The sequence below is a fragment of the Pipistrellus hanaki genome (genome assembly GCF_964339955.1).
Source record: "Pipistrellus hanaki genome assembly, chromosome: 3".
NCBI classification, from domain to species: domain Eukaryota; kingdom Metazoa; phylum Chordata; class Mammalia; order Chiroptera; family Vespertilionidae; genus Pipistrellus; species Pipistrellus hanaki.
The window spans coordinates 179,597,158-179,614,482 of record NC_140505.1 but is presented as its reverse complement, the minus strand read 5'-3'; the positions used below and the strand labels follow the sequence as shown (position 1 = coordinate 179,614,482).

At 44.6% G+C, this 17,325-nt stretch overlaps 1 protein-coding gene across 3 annotated transcripts in view; it reads right to left on the bottom strand.

The window, feature by feature from the left end:
• The window catches only part of RFX4 (regulatory factor X4), a 123,264-nt gene that overhangs the window by 85,395 nt on the left and 20,544 nt on the right, over positions 1-17,325 (bottom strand). For all 3 annotated transcript variants that reach the window (XM_084880116.1, XM_084880117.1, XM_084880118.1), the window contains exon 2: positions 10,759-10,845. In XM_084880116.1, the coding sequence (XP_084736242.1) occupies positions 10,759-10,845 (87 nt within the window). The remainder of the gene's footprint in view (positions 1-10,758; positions 10,846-17,325) is intronic.

The window sequence follows — 17,325 nt, the reverse complement described above, 5'->3', positions numbered from 1 at the left end:
GCATTGCCCCTAACTCCATGTGGGAGCCTGACTCATCCAAGCCTGAGGGTCCTTATCTAAAAGAATAACTTATATTACAAGGGTGGTTTGAGGATTAAATATATGTTAAAAATACATATATTTATTTATTTATTTATTTATTTATTTATTTATTTATTTATTTATTTATTTATAAATATATTTCTATTTCAGAGAGGAAGGGAGAGGGAACGAGAGATAGAAACATCAATGATGAGAAAGAATCACTGATTGGCTACCTCCTGCATCCTACCTGGGATCAAGCCTGTAACCTGGGCATGTGGCCTGATCAGGCATACAACCGTGACCTCCTGATTGGGAATATGTCAACGCTCAACCACTGAGCCACATGGCCACGCAGATACATACACTTTATTTATTCATTTTTTAAAAATATATTTTATTAATTTTTTTACAGAGAGGAAGAGAGAGGGATAGAAAGTTAGAAACATCAATGAGAGAGAAATATCAATCAGCTGCCTCCTGCACACCCCCGACTGGGGATGTGCCTGCAACCAAGGTACATGCCCTTGACTGGAATCGAACCTGAGACCTTTCAGTCCTCAGGCTGACTGCTGTATCCACTGAGCCAAACTGGTCAGGGCTTTAGAAAGAATATTATATTGACCAAGTACTTAAGGCAGGCACTGGGCATTTCCTTCCATATGCCATCCCATTCGATTCCTCCCAGCAGTTCTCTGAAGATGTTTTCTACCCCTATTTTACAAATAAGGAAGCAGAGCACTGGCAAGTCTGAAAAACTTGCAGGAGGCCACATAGCCTGGGAGAGGAGACAGGGCTCACCTGGTGCTCAGCACATGGCAGCCACTGACAGGACTTAGACAAGAACCGGTACACCCCAGTGCCAACATGGACCCTCCACTCAGTCATCACACATGTGCTTCTACTTCAGCAGGCCCCTTTCTAGACCGCAAGTGACTTCATGGCCAGGGTCCAAATGCCCTCCGATCTGATGACTCTCCATCCTAATTCACCCGCAGTGTTGGGTACTCAATCACTCCTTCATCAAATACTTATTGAGTGTCTACTACATTCCAGCCCTGTGCCAGGGGCTAAAGGGTGAGATAACATAGACATGGTCTCTGCTCTATTTAACTCAAAAGTCAGCAAACAAAATGTAAGCTCTGGGCTAGAGCTGGGAGGGCGGATTCAGGTGGAACGTGAGCCCTGCCTTGGAAGCTGGAGAGCAGGAGCATCCAGGCGACAGGACAGAACACCTCTCAGACAGATGGAAATAGCCATTGGCTGGTAAGGACTTCAGGAACTGGTCCTGCCGAATGCCTTTCCACTTTAAAACCTGTTAACCGGGGAGTTCCGTTTTTAATTACGCAACATACAACGGGCGCATACTCTTTCACTAGGACGTGTCAGTACGTCACGCCCAGTGGATGTAATTTTATATGATTTTTTTTTATTTATACTTAATTAAAATAAATGAAATATATATTTTTTCGTTTATTTATATATAAAGCACAGAGGAAAATACAAAATTATAAACAAATAGAAAAGAATACCAACAAAGAAATGGAAACATCGAATTAAAAAATTATAAATTTTACAAACAATTATAAAGATTACCAAAAATATATACCGTCCCTCTCAGGGCGCAACATATATTTCAAGGACGTATTCATATGTCCTACAGGTTCCCGATAGTGTTTACGTTTGACGTATTTATAGGTCCCGCTCGGTTAACAGGTTAACAGGCATAAATGCCTCAAGCCAAACAAGAGTCACCCTGAAGGCAGAACTTCAGGCCAGATTCCTTTAGTACATTCTGGACCAGCTACCATCAGCACCCACCCTGCTCATCCTACCGAAGCCGGGAAGCAGCAGTCCGCTAAAAACCTCCCACCGAGATGCTGCCTGGTGCCGGGTTTTCCCCTGGCCGCTCCGTTCTGCTCCCACATTGCAGTTAAGGTTCCAAACTAGCTCCAACTCCCAGGGGTGGGCTACTCTGCTCCCCTTTCTGGATCCAGCTCCTAATATAAATTCTGGGGCCAAATTACCAGGCGCAAATCCTGGCTCCACCACTTGCTGGCTGTGTGACCTCCAACATCCTTTTGGTGCCTTAGTTTCCTCATCTGTAAAGGAGGGGTAATAACAGTAGCAAGCACACACTGTGAGGATTAATGGAACCCCTCCTGGCACAAGAATTGTGCTTTCTAAGTGTTCCCTACAACTGGAATAGTTGTCACACCCCTGGGAGACTGGACCTGGGTCCCCATCGTAGACAGGGTAGCATGTGGCAAGCCCAGGGTCTGGGGCAGGGTTGCTCACTCCTCCCCTGTGCTCCCTCAGCACCCTGGCTGGTCCCTAACAAGGTCCCTGTCACAGGGTGTGGTGGCTGCTTCCTGACCACCGGGTTCTGCCTGTTTGTAAGCTCTGTAGGGCCCAGCCCACGTTCACACTTGTGTCTCCAGCACCCATGCGTGGCAGGAGCTCATGAAGCATGTGTAGAATGACTGGATGGCCAAGATAATACCACAATTAAATGCGGAGCCCACCCATCCGATTTCAGTAAGCATGGAAAAGAGAAAACGTTTATTGAGGACTGGTCACATGCCAGGCACTGTGCAGAGGTCTCCACATCATTGCATTTAATTTTCACAGCTACCTGAGACTGTGAGAGGTCAAATGCATGTGAAACATCAAATACCATGCTTGGTGCATACTTAGTGCTTAATCAATATCAGCCCTAATAACCATTTTTATTCCCTTTTACAGAGGAAGAAACTGAGGCTCAGAGAAGTGCAGTGGTGTGTCAGAGGTCACGCCAGTAGTGGAGGCATCAGGAGAGGAACCCAGGATAGTTGGCATCCAAACCTCCCTTAATCCAAAACATTTATAAGCCTCACTCTGCCTTCCAACCTGGAGCACCGGACTGAAGATTTTAGGAAACATATTCTCTGCCTAACCATGTCTTTTCTGCCTCAATTGGACTCACCATTTTTGGAAATCTATTCTAGACTACTTTCTGCCTGGACTCAGTGGCAGAGGTTAATATTGGGGAAGAAAGTTTCTAAATTAATTACTTCTTTTCAAATCTCAGAAAAGGTTCAAGTTTATGCAAGTCTCGAGTTTCACTTGGAAGTTTTAATTCTATTTCCTTTCATTATACTAACTTGGCTGCACCTGGACAGACCTCACCTGTTGTGAACACAGGGTTGCCAAACACTTCATCCCCTTACCCACCTCCTTCCCAGCCCCTGCAAAAGGTACCAGCTGAAGATCAATCAGGATGCCTGGACCCAGGCCTCTGGCATGGGCATCAGCCCCTGGCAGCAAACCCTGCTCCCCGTGGGAACGGGGCTGTGTCTCAAACGAAACTGCGCTGTTGGCAGCTTTGCTCTGGCGACTGCACACCTGCTTCCTCTCTCCTCCTCTAGGTGAATTCCTTCACGACCCCGAATAGGAAAGGGCCTTCCTAACTTTGATACAAAACCCAAAGGCAGCAAAGAAAATACTGATAAATTTCCCTGCATAAAACCCAAGGCTTCTTCATGGAAGGAAAATGAGCCCTAAGTACAAAGGTAATGATCCACTTGGAAAAACCAGTCACAGCATGTTCAACCATCTCATCTCTGCACCACAGAAAACAAAAAGGAAAAGACCAAAACCAAGAGGAAAAAAATAACAGGATACACAGTTGATGAGGAAAAAAAGTACCAATTTTCCTGAAATGGGGAAAGACAATTACTCTCAACTGGGGAGATTAGAAATTACACTAAAATATTATTTCTCACTTATCAGATTGGCAACAGTCCAGACCAGGGCCACACAACTCTGTGTGAAGTTGTGGGAAACAAGCCCGCCCTCCTACCTTGCGGGCAGAGGACAAAACGACACCTCCCGGGACGGAAGGTCACTTGGCAGAGTCTACTGAGACCCCACCAGCCGTACCCAGCAGTCCCACATCCTACAGCTGCGTCTGGACGCAGAGGAAATGGCCTGACACAAGGTTCCCGGGGGCAGTGGTCGGTACCAGCAAACGCCTGGAGGCAGCCCTTGTCCACCCGGTTAACTGAATTATAATTCGCACTCACAGTGGAAGACTGCACGGCTGGGGAAAAATGACTAAAATCAAGCAAAGTGCGAGGATCCTCACCATGTTCTCACGACATAATGGACATTCTGGGGTTCGTTATTAAGAGAAAAGAGCAAGTCACAATGCATATAGGGTGCTACTATTTTGTATAAGGAAACTACGTGTATTTGTATTTTGTATTTGTGTGAAGGGATAAAATACCAGAAGAATAAACTCTGGAAATACTGGAGAATTATACAATAAATGAATAGAAGTGCTCACCACTAGGAGTAGAGGGGGGGGACATAGGGGTGGGACCCAGACTTTGCAATGGGTATCTATAGCGCATTTTGATTTCTGAAGCCTATAAATGTATTAGTTACTCACAAGTACTCTAATTAAATTTGAACGAACTGAAAGACCCACCTGGGGAGGGAACATCCGAAGGAAGAATGTGTTCGAACGGTTAAGTGGTCCTGGAGTGCCCAAACGGAAAGCTGGTTACAAATACGTATGACCTGCCATGGCACTGCCTAGCTTGCTTTCCTGATTATCTATTTACTCAACAAGCACGCGCTGAGCACCTACTATGTACCAGGCCCTACCACATTGACAGGATCAGGAGGGTTGTCCACAGTGTAATGGGAGTATGAAACAGATCTACATCTCCTCTTCTCTGGAATCCCAAATTATATAATAAACTAACACGCTGGGAGAGCTGTGTGGAGTGACTATTCATAAACACAGCCCTGAAATATCACTAAAATAGCTCATAGCATGAGAGTTTAATATGATAATGAGTCACATTACATGGTAGCCCACTGTGATCCCAAGTCTATGCCATCTTGCCAATGAATTCCAACCATTCCCTTCCTTGTGCTATAAATATCTTCCATCACCACAGTCAGTCACAGCCATGAGGAGCTGGGGGAGACTTGGGGAGGGCAAAGGAAGCGGCCGCACTCTGAATGAGGCAGGCAGGACAAGAGGACAATGGCAGTTCTTGGGAAGTGTCAGAGTAAGAGTGTTTCAGGAGAAACAGAAACCCCCTCCCACACATCCACCCCACAAACAGAAGCTGATAACCCTCAGAGACAAAGGGAAGACCCTGGCTCCCGCCTAGGATACAGAATACAGGATATATACCACATCAACGGTAGAATTTGATGTATACATCAAGGAAACGTGATCTGAAGGGTAGAGGACTTGGGCACATTGGGGTTATAATGAACTTGTTTCCCAAGAAGGACAATAGGAATCCCAAGGAATCCCATTGGGTTCCTGCTCTTTGGACCATCCCATCAGCACAGTCTTTCCAGTTGTCTCCTTCCCAGCTTACAGATTGCAGCCCCATCACCTCACCAGTCGTGGAGGAGCCCCATGTGTCCCCCTGGCTCGGGTCTGCCTGCAGAGAACCTGAACACTAACCTTCTGAAAATGCCTCTTGGATATGTCACCCTTCCACCCAGCTCTGTCAGTGGCACCTGAGCTATGAAATCCCAAACCCCTTCTTTGGAATTTAAATCTCTCAACAATTAGGCCCAAACATCCCTCGCTAGCCCTGTCTCCCATGATTCTTCAACCTTGGTTCAAGCCAATAGAAAACTCTGAAACCTCAAAGCCTGCCTGGTGGCTTTCTGCCTCCCAGCCCTTTACCACCACCCTGCCCCCCCCCCCCCCCCGAAAGGAACTACACAGATCCCTTAGGTCCAGCGCCAATGCCACCTCCTTCACAATGCCTTCTCCAGTCACCTTCCGACCTTGTGACCACACCCAAACTTCAGCATGCATTCTAACCACCTGGGGGGTTTGTTTCAGTGGGTCTGAAGTGGGCCTGAGAACCAGCATTTCCAACACGCTTCCAGTGAGGCCGTGCTGCAGCCCAGAAGCACACAGTGGGGCAAGGAGAACACCTTGCATCATTCAAGTGGAACTGATCACATACAACCTCGTATTGTTAATACTGAAGTGTGGACCTTAACTTCCCTTCTAGACTGAAAATGCCTTTAGAGCAGCGACCCACAGAGGAGGTGCTTATGTAGTAGAAAGAGAGCCAGTGGTAAAATCAGACAACTCTGAGTTTCCATTTCACTCTACCACTGACTGCTATGATAGTGACTAAATCCCAGGACCTCTGAATCTGTTTCCTTATCTGTAAAATGGGGATAAAAATTACCTCCCTCTCAGAGGATTAATGGAAACAGTGGCTGTGATGATGCCTTGCATACTGCCTGATGCTGAAAATATTTCAGTTTTGGCTTCCCTGCTCTTTCCTTCCTTGGGTAACTGGGCTTTCCATAGTCTTGTATGTAGTAAGTTGGAAACCTTCTGGGCCCAACTTTGGCCAGAATATCTGCTCTACAATCTACTCAAGTAGAGCTTGCCTTTCAGGATAGGATGTTCCATCCGGTCATGGACCTGATGACACTTTAGAGCTCATCACAGTCTTCCTCTTTGTAGAGAATACGCCATCAGAAACATAAAAACCTATTGACATCTGCCAGGGCAAAATGCAGTTTGCTCAGGTTGTAAAGGAGAATTGATGAGCCTGACTTACGGCAGGCATTTAGACTTTGACCTCCCTGGTCCAAGGTTTCCTTCCCAACTGCATTCCATCAAAATGTCCCATTTCCTCGTGCTCACCTTAACCAACCAGAGCACTCTCTTCTGGGCTGCTAAAAGGCACATAACAGAAAGAGCCCTGACAAATCAGAAGAATGGGGCAGCAGGTTTGAAATAAGTGATCATCCCCAGACTAAATTGGAATTAATTATACATATTTTATATATATCCTTTCAAATATGCTAACCATATATAAAATATATATACTTACCTATATTTGTAAATCATTTTACATTATATTTCTGTTTGATAATATATTCTACTTCAAATATTAAAACTATTTCTGGGGTGGGAGGGGAGAGAAATTTCTGCTCATCTGAAGATACCACTAAGAAAATGAAAAGGCAGACCACAAACTGAGAGGTGTTTGCAATACTCTTAATCTGATAAACATCTCCTATTCAGAACATAAAAACAACTCTTACAAATTATTAAAAGACAAACAGCACAACCTTAAAAATAAAGGAAGACTAGGTTTTGCAATGCAATATATAGATGATGTAGTATTATAGAATTGTACACTTGAAATCGATATAATGTTATTCACCAATCTCAACTCAATAAACGTAATAAATATTTTTTTAAAAACTGACAGGCAGAGGATCCAAGATGGCTGCGCCCAGGTGAAGACCTAGCCGCAGCCGCACACAACAATTTCAATAAAATACAACTAAAATATAAAACGGACATTGCCCAGAACTACAGGAAGGTTGACTGACTGGAAATTCTACAGCGAGAAGCAAGGACAAAACCAGAAGGAGGCGCGGAGGAGCTGGAAAAGCACAAGGTACGGAGACGCGGAGCGCGGAGAGGACGGAGCCAGAGAGGAGGGGGAGACCGAGTGCCTGGCGGGCGTTCCCTAGCGGAAAGGAGATAAAACTCCGACTGTGCTAGGCCCCCGACGGCTCTGAACCCCAGTTCCCCAGACCCCGGGGACCCAGGCTCAGCCATAGGGAGCCGGGCTGTAAGGCGGGGCCCCGGGGAAGACGCTGCGAAAGGAGGTCCCGGCGGCGCGCGCAGAGAAGGGCCGGCCGGCTGTGCCGCGGGATTGCCCTGATGGGAAGGAGACTGGGGCTCCAGACTGCTGTGAACGCCACCTCCAACTCCACTTCCAACTGAACTGAACCCCAATACCAGGCTCATTGGGGGAGAGCATAGACAGTTTGGCAGCAGGCGAAAATCGAGGGCACCTTTCTCTCAGAGGCGCCGGCAGCGAGCACTGAAGGACCCGCATAGGGCGGGGCTGACGGAAGCCAAAGCTGCAGGCTCCACCCTGAAACCCCATCCCATCTGTAACTGCGAAATGCGACAACAAAATAAATCACAAACAAAAGAAATGGAGGACAAAAAGCATCTGGATATAGAGTTCAAATCTACGCTTATAAGGTTTTTCAAGAATTTCCTAGAAAAGATGGATAAGACCTATGAGGATATGAAAAGAGATCATCAAGAAATGATAAGGGAACAACAAGAAATAAGGAATACATTGTCTGAAATAAAACATATTTTACAGAGTCCTAAAAACAAAAGGGAAGATCGCAAGAATCAAGTCAAAGATTTGGAACATAAAGAGCCAGAAGACACTCCTCCACAGAAGCTAGAAGGCAAGAGAATCCAGAAAATTGAAAATAATGTAAGAAACCTCTGGGACAACTTCAAGAGAATCAACATCAGAATTATGGGGGTCCCAGAAGATGAGAGAGAGCAAGATATCGAAAACATACTGAAAGAAATAGTGACAGAAAACTTCCCCCACCTGGTGAAAGAATTAGACTTACAAGTCCAGGAAGCGCACAGAACTCCAAACAAAAGGAATCCAAAGAGGACCACACCAAGACACCTCATAATTAAAATTCCAAGAGCAAAAGACAAAGAGAGAATATTAAAAGAAGCAAGAGCAAAGAAGGTAGTTACATATAAAGGAGCACCTATACGATTGTCAGCTGACTTCTCAACAGAAACCATGCAGGCCAGAAGGGAATGGCAAGAAATATTCAAGGTGATGAATAGTAAGAACCTACAGCCAAAGATAATCTATCCAGCAAAGCTATCACTCAGAATCGAAGGTCAGATAAAGAGCTTCACTAATAAAAAAAAGCTAAAGGAGTTCATCACCACCAAACCAGAATTATATGAATTGCTGAAGGGGGTTCTTTCAGAAGAGAAAGTAAACAAAGATAAAAATTATGAACAACAAATACGTAACTATCAACAAGTGAATCTAAAAACCAAGGAAATTAAAAAAAAAAATCTGATGAACAATAGTAACTGTTGAATATAATAGAATCAGAGGTATGGAAGGGGAGTGAACTGATGATTCTTGGGGAAAAGGGGAGAGGGGGGTGTGGGTAGAGACTAAACATAAACTGTGCACCTATGGATGAGGACAATGGGGAGTGGGGAAAGGGCAGAGGGTGGGGTGGAAACCTGGTGGAGGAGAGCAATGGTGAGGGGGGGGGGGGAAAGGAACATTTGTAATAATATGAACAATAAAAATTTATTTAAAAAAAAAAAAATAAAAAAAAATAAAAAAAAATAAAAACTGACAGGCAAAAGACCTGAACAGGCAGTTAACAAAAGAGGATGTGCACAAGAATGTCCAGAGCACCAATCCTTTTAAACTCTTGCAAAAAATGGAAGAGGAGGGACACTTCCAAACTCATTCTATGAGACCAGCACTACCCTGATAGCAAAGATAGACAAAGACACTACAAGAAAGAAGATTCTAGATTAGGGGTGTCGAACTCAATCAGAGAAGGGGCCAAAATCTAAAATCCAGCCTAAATCACAGGCCGAATGGTTTACTGAACAGTCATAAACTGACAATGTCATAAACTGACAGCGGAGTGCAGTGATGACAGCGTGGTGCGGGCCACATTGCAAGGCCTGGCGGGCTGGATTTGGCCCACGGGCCTTGTGTTTGACACATGTGTTCTAGATCAATATCCCTTATGAATACTGATGCAAAAAAAATTCTCAAATACCAGAAAACAAAATTCTACAGTTTGTTAAAAGGATTAAGCATCATCACAAGGTGGATTTCTTTTATTTGCGGAGTGAAAGAATAGTTAAACATACAAAGATCAATCAATGTAACACACCATGTAACAAAGTATCCACATGATCTTTTCAACTGATGCAGAGAAAGTGTTTGACAAAGTTCTTTTGTGACTAAAAACACTCAACAAAATAGGAAAATAAGAAAACTACTTTAACATAGTGAAAGCCTTTATGAACAACCCACAGCAAACATCATACTCAATGATGAAAGACTGAAAGCTTTTCCTCTAAGATCAGGAATAAGACAAGGATGCTCACTTTTTATCATTTCTATTCTACATAATACTAGAAGGCCCAGTCAGAGCAATTAGACAAGATTACTCATATGCACACAAAAACCCTGTCAGACCTGATAAACAAATTCAACAAAGTTGAAGGATACAAAAAAGCAGCTGCATTTCTCTATACTAACAATGAACAATCCAAAAAGGAAATTAAGAATGCTATTTACAATAGCATCAAAAAGAATAAACTACTTAGGAATAACCTTAACTAAGAAAGCAAAAGACTTGTACTTGAAAAACTATAAAATGTTTCTAAAATAAATTTAAGAAGACACTAATGAATGGAAAGACATACATGTTCATGGATGCAGAGAAAGTGTTTGAAATCTACTATGAAGATGTCAATGCTACACAAAGTAAACTACAGATTCAATGCAACTCCTATCAAAATACCAATAACATTTTTTGTACAATGTTAAATACATCCTAAAATTCATATGGAATCTCAAGGGACCCTGGATAGCCAAAACAACTGGGGTCTTTGGGGTCTCAGAAAATACAAATGTGCCCACTGCCACTTTCTGCAGTGGCCTCAATTTCCACGCGCACCTAAGTGGCACTCCCTATTTCAGAACATTACGGGGAGAGCCTGGGGCACTTCCTCATTGCCTCCAGAGCCTCTGGTTCTGGGGACTGGCCAGCCCAGCACTATAGAAGTGCTATTCCTCCTGTTAGGACAGTAGCCAAGTCTAGGACGGCCTGGAAAGCTGAGTTTCAAATACTTACTTTCATCATTAGAAACATTCCCCAGAGATGTGTGGCTGGAATAACGTTTGTTTTCACTTTCGTTGAGACATCTTTCAATCCAGCTCTCTGAAAAAAGAAAATCACAAAATTGTAGAACTGCTGCTGACAGTAACACCACTGACGCTTTAGACTTAGTGAATGCCCATCAATTTTCATTTGAGAAGTGCCACGACTCGAACTGAGTTTCACAAGTAGATCCATCCACGTGCACCATTTGCCGGGTATTGTGAAGGCAAAGTGGTAATTTGAAGCCCCACTTGAGTAATTCTTGGCCAAATTCTAATTCTGGAGTATTCGTTTCCCAACAGTATTTACTGAGCATTATCTTTCTTCTAGGAAGATACGTTTTTCGAGTAGTAGTATGTAAAACCAAATTCGAATGACTCCTTGATGGAGGTTTGCAGATTTGTAAATGAGCAGCAGAACCCTTCCTTTAAGCACAAACAAAAAGGAGAGCAGATCAACCCCGGGGTCTGGTGGGAGTAGAGAGGGAGGGCAGGGATCTGCAGTGAGCCCTGAAGGGGCTCTTCCAAGCACAGGCCAAAAGTTACTGCACAAGGAGGTAATAAGATCTCTGGCAGCTGTGTAGTACTTTTATTTTTATTTTAAAAAATACTTATTGATTTGGGAAAGAGAAAAAGGGGAGGAGGGGGGGAGGGAAGAAGGGAGGAAGGGAGGGAGGGAGGGAGGGAGGGAGGGAGGGAGGGAGGGAGGGAGGGAGAGAGAGAGAGAGAGAGAGATTTGTTGTTCCACTTATTTATGCATGTATTGGTTGCTTATTTGTCCGTTTCCAGTTTGGAGATCAAACCCTCAACCTTGGCATACTGGGATGACACTAACCAACTGAGCTACCTGGCCAGGGCAGCTTTGTAATACTTTTAAAATCCCAAAGACTATAGTTTTTAAAATCCATTCCAAAGGCTATTGATACTTTCCATGATGTAACATAATGCTATTCCATCCTCTAGACCAGGGGTGAGGAGTCCAAGGGCCATTTGGATATTTATAACATCATTTGAGGACCATTCCAAATTATCAACTACAAAATTAGCCTGCTGTATTTGATCAAACAATTAACTCACCCCTAATGCCTTGGCAGGGCCAGACCAAATGATTTCATGGACTTTATACGGCCTGTGGGCCAGACATTCCCCACCCATTATTCACTCACTCACTCATTCATTCATTCATTCATTCATTCAACATTAGCAAAGTACAGTCAGTTCTGCTATAATGCTTGTTTTAAAAATAAAAATGGAGTCCGATGCAAGTAATATATTAGGTAACAATTTGAGCACGTAGCAAACTTTGTGCTTGCTTACGCTCGATTTCTTCTGTAAGAAAGAGGTAAATACAGCAAACTGTATGTAGCCCAAAGGAATATGCAAAATTCACACACTCACAATTCAAGCTACTTTAAGTTCTACTACCCACTTTAAGGTCACATGTGTGTTACCTGCCCAGATAACTAACCCATGTGCTGGCACTTCACACGTCCACTTCCACGTCAGGTCTTTTCCAACATGAAGTGTCCTATTTATTGTATTTACCTCTCTTAACCATTTAACATGTGCAAACTGTGCTACCATTTTATCAGTTTGTTTTCAATGTGTCACTGACAAAGTTTCTGAGTGTTGTGTCCCTAGCTTAACTTTTCCAGTAAACTCTGTGGCTTTTATTGTGAGATTTTGCAGTGCGGTGGTGATTTCTAGGAATGCATATGTGGTTTTATGGCAGAATTGACTAGAGCTGTAGCTGTGTGCTTTTGCATGGGGCAGCCTCCAGTTGCCATCTCTGCAATATGGGAACTAGCATTTATTGGACATCTACTTGAATAGGCCAGACCCTTTGCATATGTTATCTCATTGAATTCTGACAGCTCCAAAAGTGAAGATTTTAATCTCCGTGTTTCCTAGAAAGCAACTGAAACTTACAGAGATTAAGCAATGTGACTCCTCATGATTCAGAGAGCCAAGGAAAAGATTGTTAGTTAGTACCTTTGTAACATATTGTAAAAAGCAGCCAGCTAGTGAGTAAACCGGGGGGGGTTGGGGGGGAGCAAACGCACACAGCAAGAAGACATGTTGGGTGTTTGTTTTGTATTTTATGTTCCGACAAACTGCTCTTTTAAAAGCTGCTTCTACAACTGTAAATAAGTATGGGAATATCCAAGCAGGAGCCAGCTTGCTAAGAGGACATGAAAATCTGTTATTTCTGAGGAAGCAACGAGCAGCAGAGAAATTCAAAATGTTACAGCGCTACCCTTTCCAGATAGGAAATGCACAATCTAGAAACACATGGCTTGCCATGTTTTCAGAGCGGCGATGGCACGAGGTGGGCGTCTGTCATCACATCATACTGAAAACCGCATCTGAACACAAATTTCCCAATTCTTTTCAGGACTCCCCAGAATGTCTCCGCTCAGACCTTCCAATCCCTTCCATCCTGGCGCACTTTCCTCTGGCAGCAGCCACGGCTGATTTTAAACGGCATTTACTGAAATGTGCAGCTTCTTCCTCCGCCAAACCCTTCCACCAACAGCCGTTTCTGTTGTCTGGGCCAGTCCCCAGTCCTGCTACCTAGGTATTCCTACCTACTTGCTCTCACATGCATGGGCACACATCATCACATGTTAACCAACACCCCCCCCACACACACACACACACAGAAACAGGGAACTAAGAGAAGTGCTGGCTCTCTCTCGCCCACTTTGCCTGTGCCAGGATTAGGCCTGTTATAATTGGAGCCCTTCGAAGGGCCTCTTGCTGCAGGGAGACTCCCAGTGATGAACTCGTGGAGACATTCTGGAGAGGAGCTGGACTAAACCCCAGGTGGGCAAGAGAGGGCAGCCCACCAGAGTCAAGTATAAACTTCCCTGATGTTTGTGCCTGTCCTCCACGCTGCTCACCCCAACACTGGAGAGGTGAAGGCAAGTTACAAGAAGGGAGAGAGGATTTGAAGGGCCATCAAAGAAAAAGAAAGAATTATCACCAAGAAAGCCTTTCCCCTCCCCGTTGCACCCACTAGGTCTCTCTGACCCCATGACCTGTGCCCGCAGGCATTCTGCTACCCAGCTCTGCTCCTGAGAGCAACACAGAACCACCTGGTCGCTCTGCATACGGACGATATAGGAAGAGATATCCCGTCTCCTTTTTTCCGGTCAAAGTGCCCTGCCTGTTGCAGCTCTTTCGTGGAAGAAATTGTTCTCGCTTCTTTGCCACCCAATTCACCTGCTTCTGGCTGTCATCTAGTTAATCAATGTCCTCTTGGACAAGCAGCACCCAGGATGGACTCCTGGAGGGTCCAGACGGTGGTCTGAGCAGTGCCCAGAATGGCAGAACCATCACTCTGCTGTTCTGGAGACCTGCCTGGAGTTCTCAGAGCATTTAAAGGCCCTGCATTCCAGAGTGCATGGGGCGACACTCCGAAATATCCCAACAGGCCACGGCCTTGGAGTCACAGCTGCTCTTTGACCTCTGTCTTCTTCCCTCATAGGACCTACAGCGGCATCTGCAACTCGTGTCCCATTGGTCAGGTTGCTCCATATGACTGGAAGGTCCCTATTTAGGTCACCACCAGAAGTAAACTTTAAAACTATTAACAATGGATTTTGGTCTTGTAAAGATCAAGAATTACTCAACAGGGATGACATTCATATTAAACTTCTAATAAACACACTGTGTTCATCTGTCTTATTTATTTTTTAATTATATGATTTAATAATAAAGGACACCATATATTGAGGCCCTGTGGGCCAAGCAAATGCATTACATCACCATCATATGTAATCCTCGTAACAACCCTTTGGGGTAGGTGTTAGTAATATGCACATTTTAGAAGAAAGGAAACTAAGTCTCAGAAAGACCAGGTGGCTTGTCCACAGTCACCCAGCTAGTCAGAGGCAGGATCAGCATTCACCCTCGGGTCCTAACCACAGAGCTCTCTCCCTGTGTGAACCGGGCCCTTCTTCACCCATGTCCCATTCTGTCTCCAGAACACAGTGCCAACATGGCAGCATTGGTCACAGTCTGCCTTGCATCAGAACTTTTGCTAAAACTCTTAGACTTAACAACTTTTGCTGAATGCATTTATGTATTTCTTTGCCAGCCTTTGTTGTACATAGCAGGCTCTTCAGTTTAGAACTGAAACATCTTTAGCATGGGGTTCACTTTATCCTATTTCTTTTGACTCTCCACTAGTGCCTGGCAGAAAGTTTTTCCTGTAACCTCAATAAATGTTATATTACCGATACATGTGATCAGTACGTCCACTTATCTACAGGACTTTCTAACCATTTTCTTTTTTATCACATAGGCATGAAAAAGTACACCACATCAAAGGCGATTCTTTTTTTAAAATATATTTGTATTGATTTTATAGAGAAAGGGAGAGAAATAGAAACATCAATGAGAATCATCGATTGGTTGCCTCCTGCACACGCCGCCCCCCCCCCCCCCCCCCCCCGTCCCTCCACTGGGGATGTAGCCCACAATCCGGGCATGTGCCCTGACCCAGAATCAAACCGTGACCAACTGAGCCACTGTGGCGGGGCCAAAGGCAGTCTTCTAAACAACGCAAGCAAAATTCAAAAAATATATATTTTGTGCCTTCTAGATACAAGCAGCTGTGAGTGATGTAGACATGAATAAGTGCAGCTCTGCCCTCTAGAAAGCCAAGCAGATGCTACTCCGCAAGCTCATGAGTGCAAAGATTCTGCTGTTTTCGTTCACTACCTTGTGCCAGTGGCTGGCCCTGCACCTGGCCCCACAGATGCTGCAGAATAAATATGTTGTTAAATGCATTACTTTTCCTAAAAGCAACCAAGTTCCTATTTGTGCCAGGTACTACGCAAGGTATTTTCACATATCTGGTTTAAATTACTGTATTTTCTGGTGTATAAGATGACCCCCTAATTATACAGTTAAAACATAGGTTTAGGTCTATATTCGCTGTATAAGACTACCCCCCACTTCCGAGGCAACACCAGTTCTTTTTTTAATAGACCGCCTCTTGACTCTGGCCAATCTGAGCAGGCTTTTTACTAGAACACAGTGTAGCTTCAGGTACAGAACATGTATAATTTGCATGCATAAAAGCCTGCTTGGATTGGCTGAGTTAGAGAGGCGGTCCGAGCAGCCTTGCAGTGATTGGTGCGGGATCGAGTTGAAAATTCGTTTAGCAGCATATCCAGACGATTTTCGGGATCTAGTTGGAAAATTCGTTTAGCGGCATATGGAGACGTTTTTCGGGATATACTCGGTGTATAAGATGACCCCCGATTTTCGGTTGACTTTTTTTCGTTTCAAAAGTCGTCTTATACTCCGGAAAATACGGTAAATCTCAGGACAATGTTATATGGTTTTAATATCTCTGTTTATAGAGGTGAAAACTGAGGCTTGAAGCAAAAGTTGTAACACAAAGCAGACTGAGATCGATGCTGGAACAGAAGCACTGTGTTTGGAAATGCAGGAGGAGAGCTCAGTTCACACGCGGATAGCTCCCTGCTCCCAGTTGCCTCATTCTAGATCCCTAAAAATCATCAGACCTTTTCACCAGGACCAAGCCGGCTCTAAGTGCCAACAGGATTTACTGACGGCTGTGAGTATAGGCTCTGGGCTGCCAAGCACCCGCCTCCCCCCCCCTTCCCCTGACTCCTCAGAGACCACAAGCAGGAAGCAGGACGCGGATGATGCCTTGTGCGTGTTCACTTTGCAAACAGTCTCACTATGCTCCTTGGAGGCAGTGCTTCCTGTCTCCCACTTTGGATCGAAGATTTGGAAACCCCAACTTGAAGTGACTTTCTTAAGTTCACACAATGAGGTTGAACAGACCAACACCAGGAAGCAGGGCTTCACCCACAGGCATTGGTCTGGCAGGAGGAGTCGGCAGAGATGGTTCTCCAGAGGCAGGTCGTCCTTGATGTTCACAGAGCCCAGTGACATACAGAACCTGATCGGAGCCTCACAGCCACCTCATGAGGTAGGACTTCATCTCACTTTACAGATAAGGAAGCTGGGGGTTAGAACTGGCAGTGGCTTGGCCACGGTCAGGCAGGAGGATTAGGCTCAGAATTCAAATCCAGACCTTCCATCTCCACAGCCTATGTCACTGTTTCTTGATGCCTCTCCTTGGGCACAGACCAATTGTTCTCTCAGATCCATCCATCCAACCATCTTGCAAATAATCATCAAGTACCTTCAGTGTAAAGTTCCAACAGAAGAGATGGACAAACGCTATTTTACTGGAAGCCAATATATGATAGCAAGATACCCCTGGAGGACCAGGCTCTCAGGACCTGAACTACAATATCTTGTATGTTTCTGTATTCCTTTTTAGTATAGACTGTCCCCACCTTAAAAATGTAAGCGCTCACAACCTTGTTATCCTGATCAGTGCTTTCTTCCCCAAGAGCCAGGAATGGTGACAGGCACAGAGCGGGGGTCATGACTGAACGAAGTAGATGAAGGAACAGAGAAGGGTGAACAGAAGATTTCCCTACCCACTCCTTCCCCCCATGATGCCTCTGAGAAAAAACCAGCTCTGGAG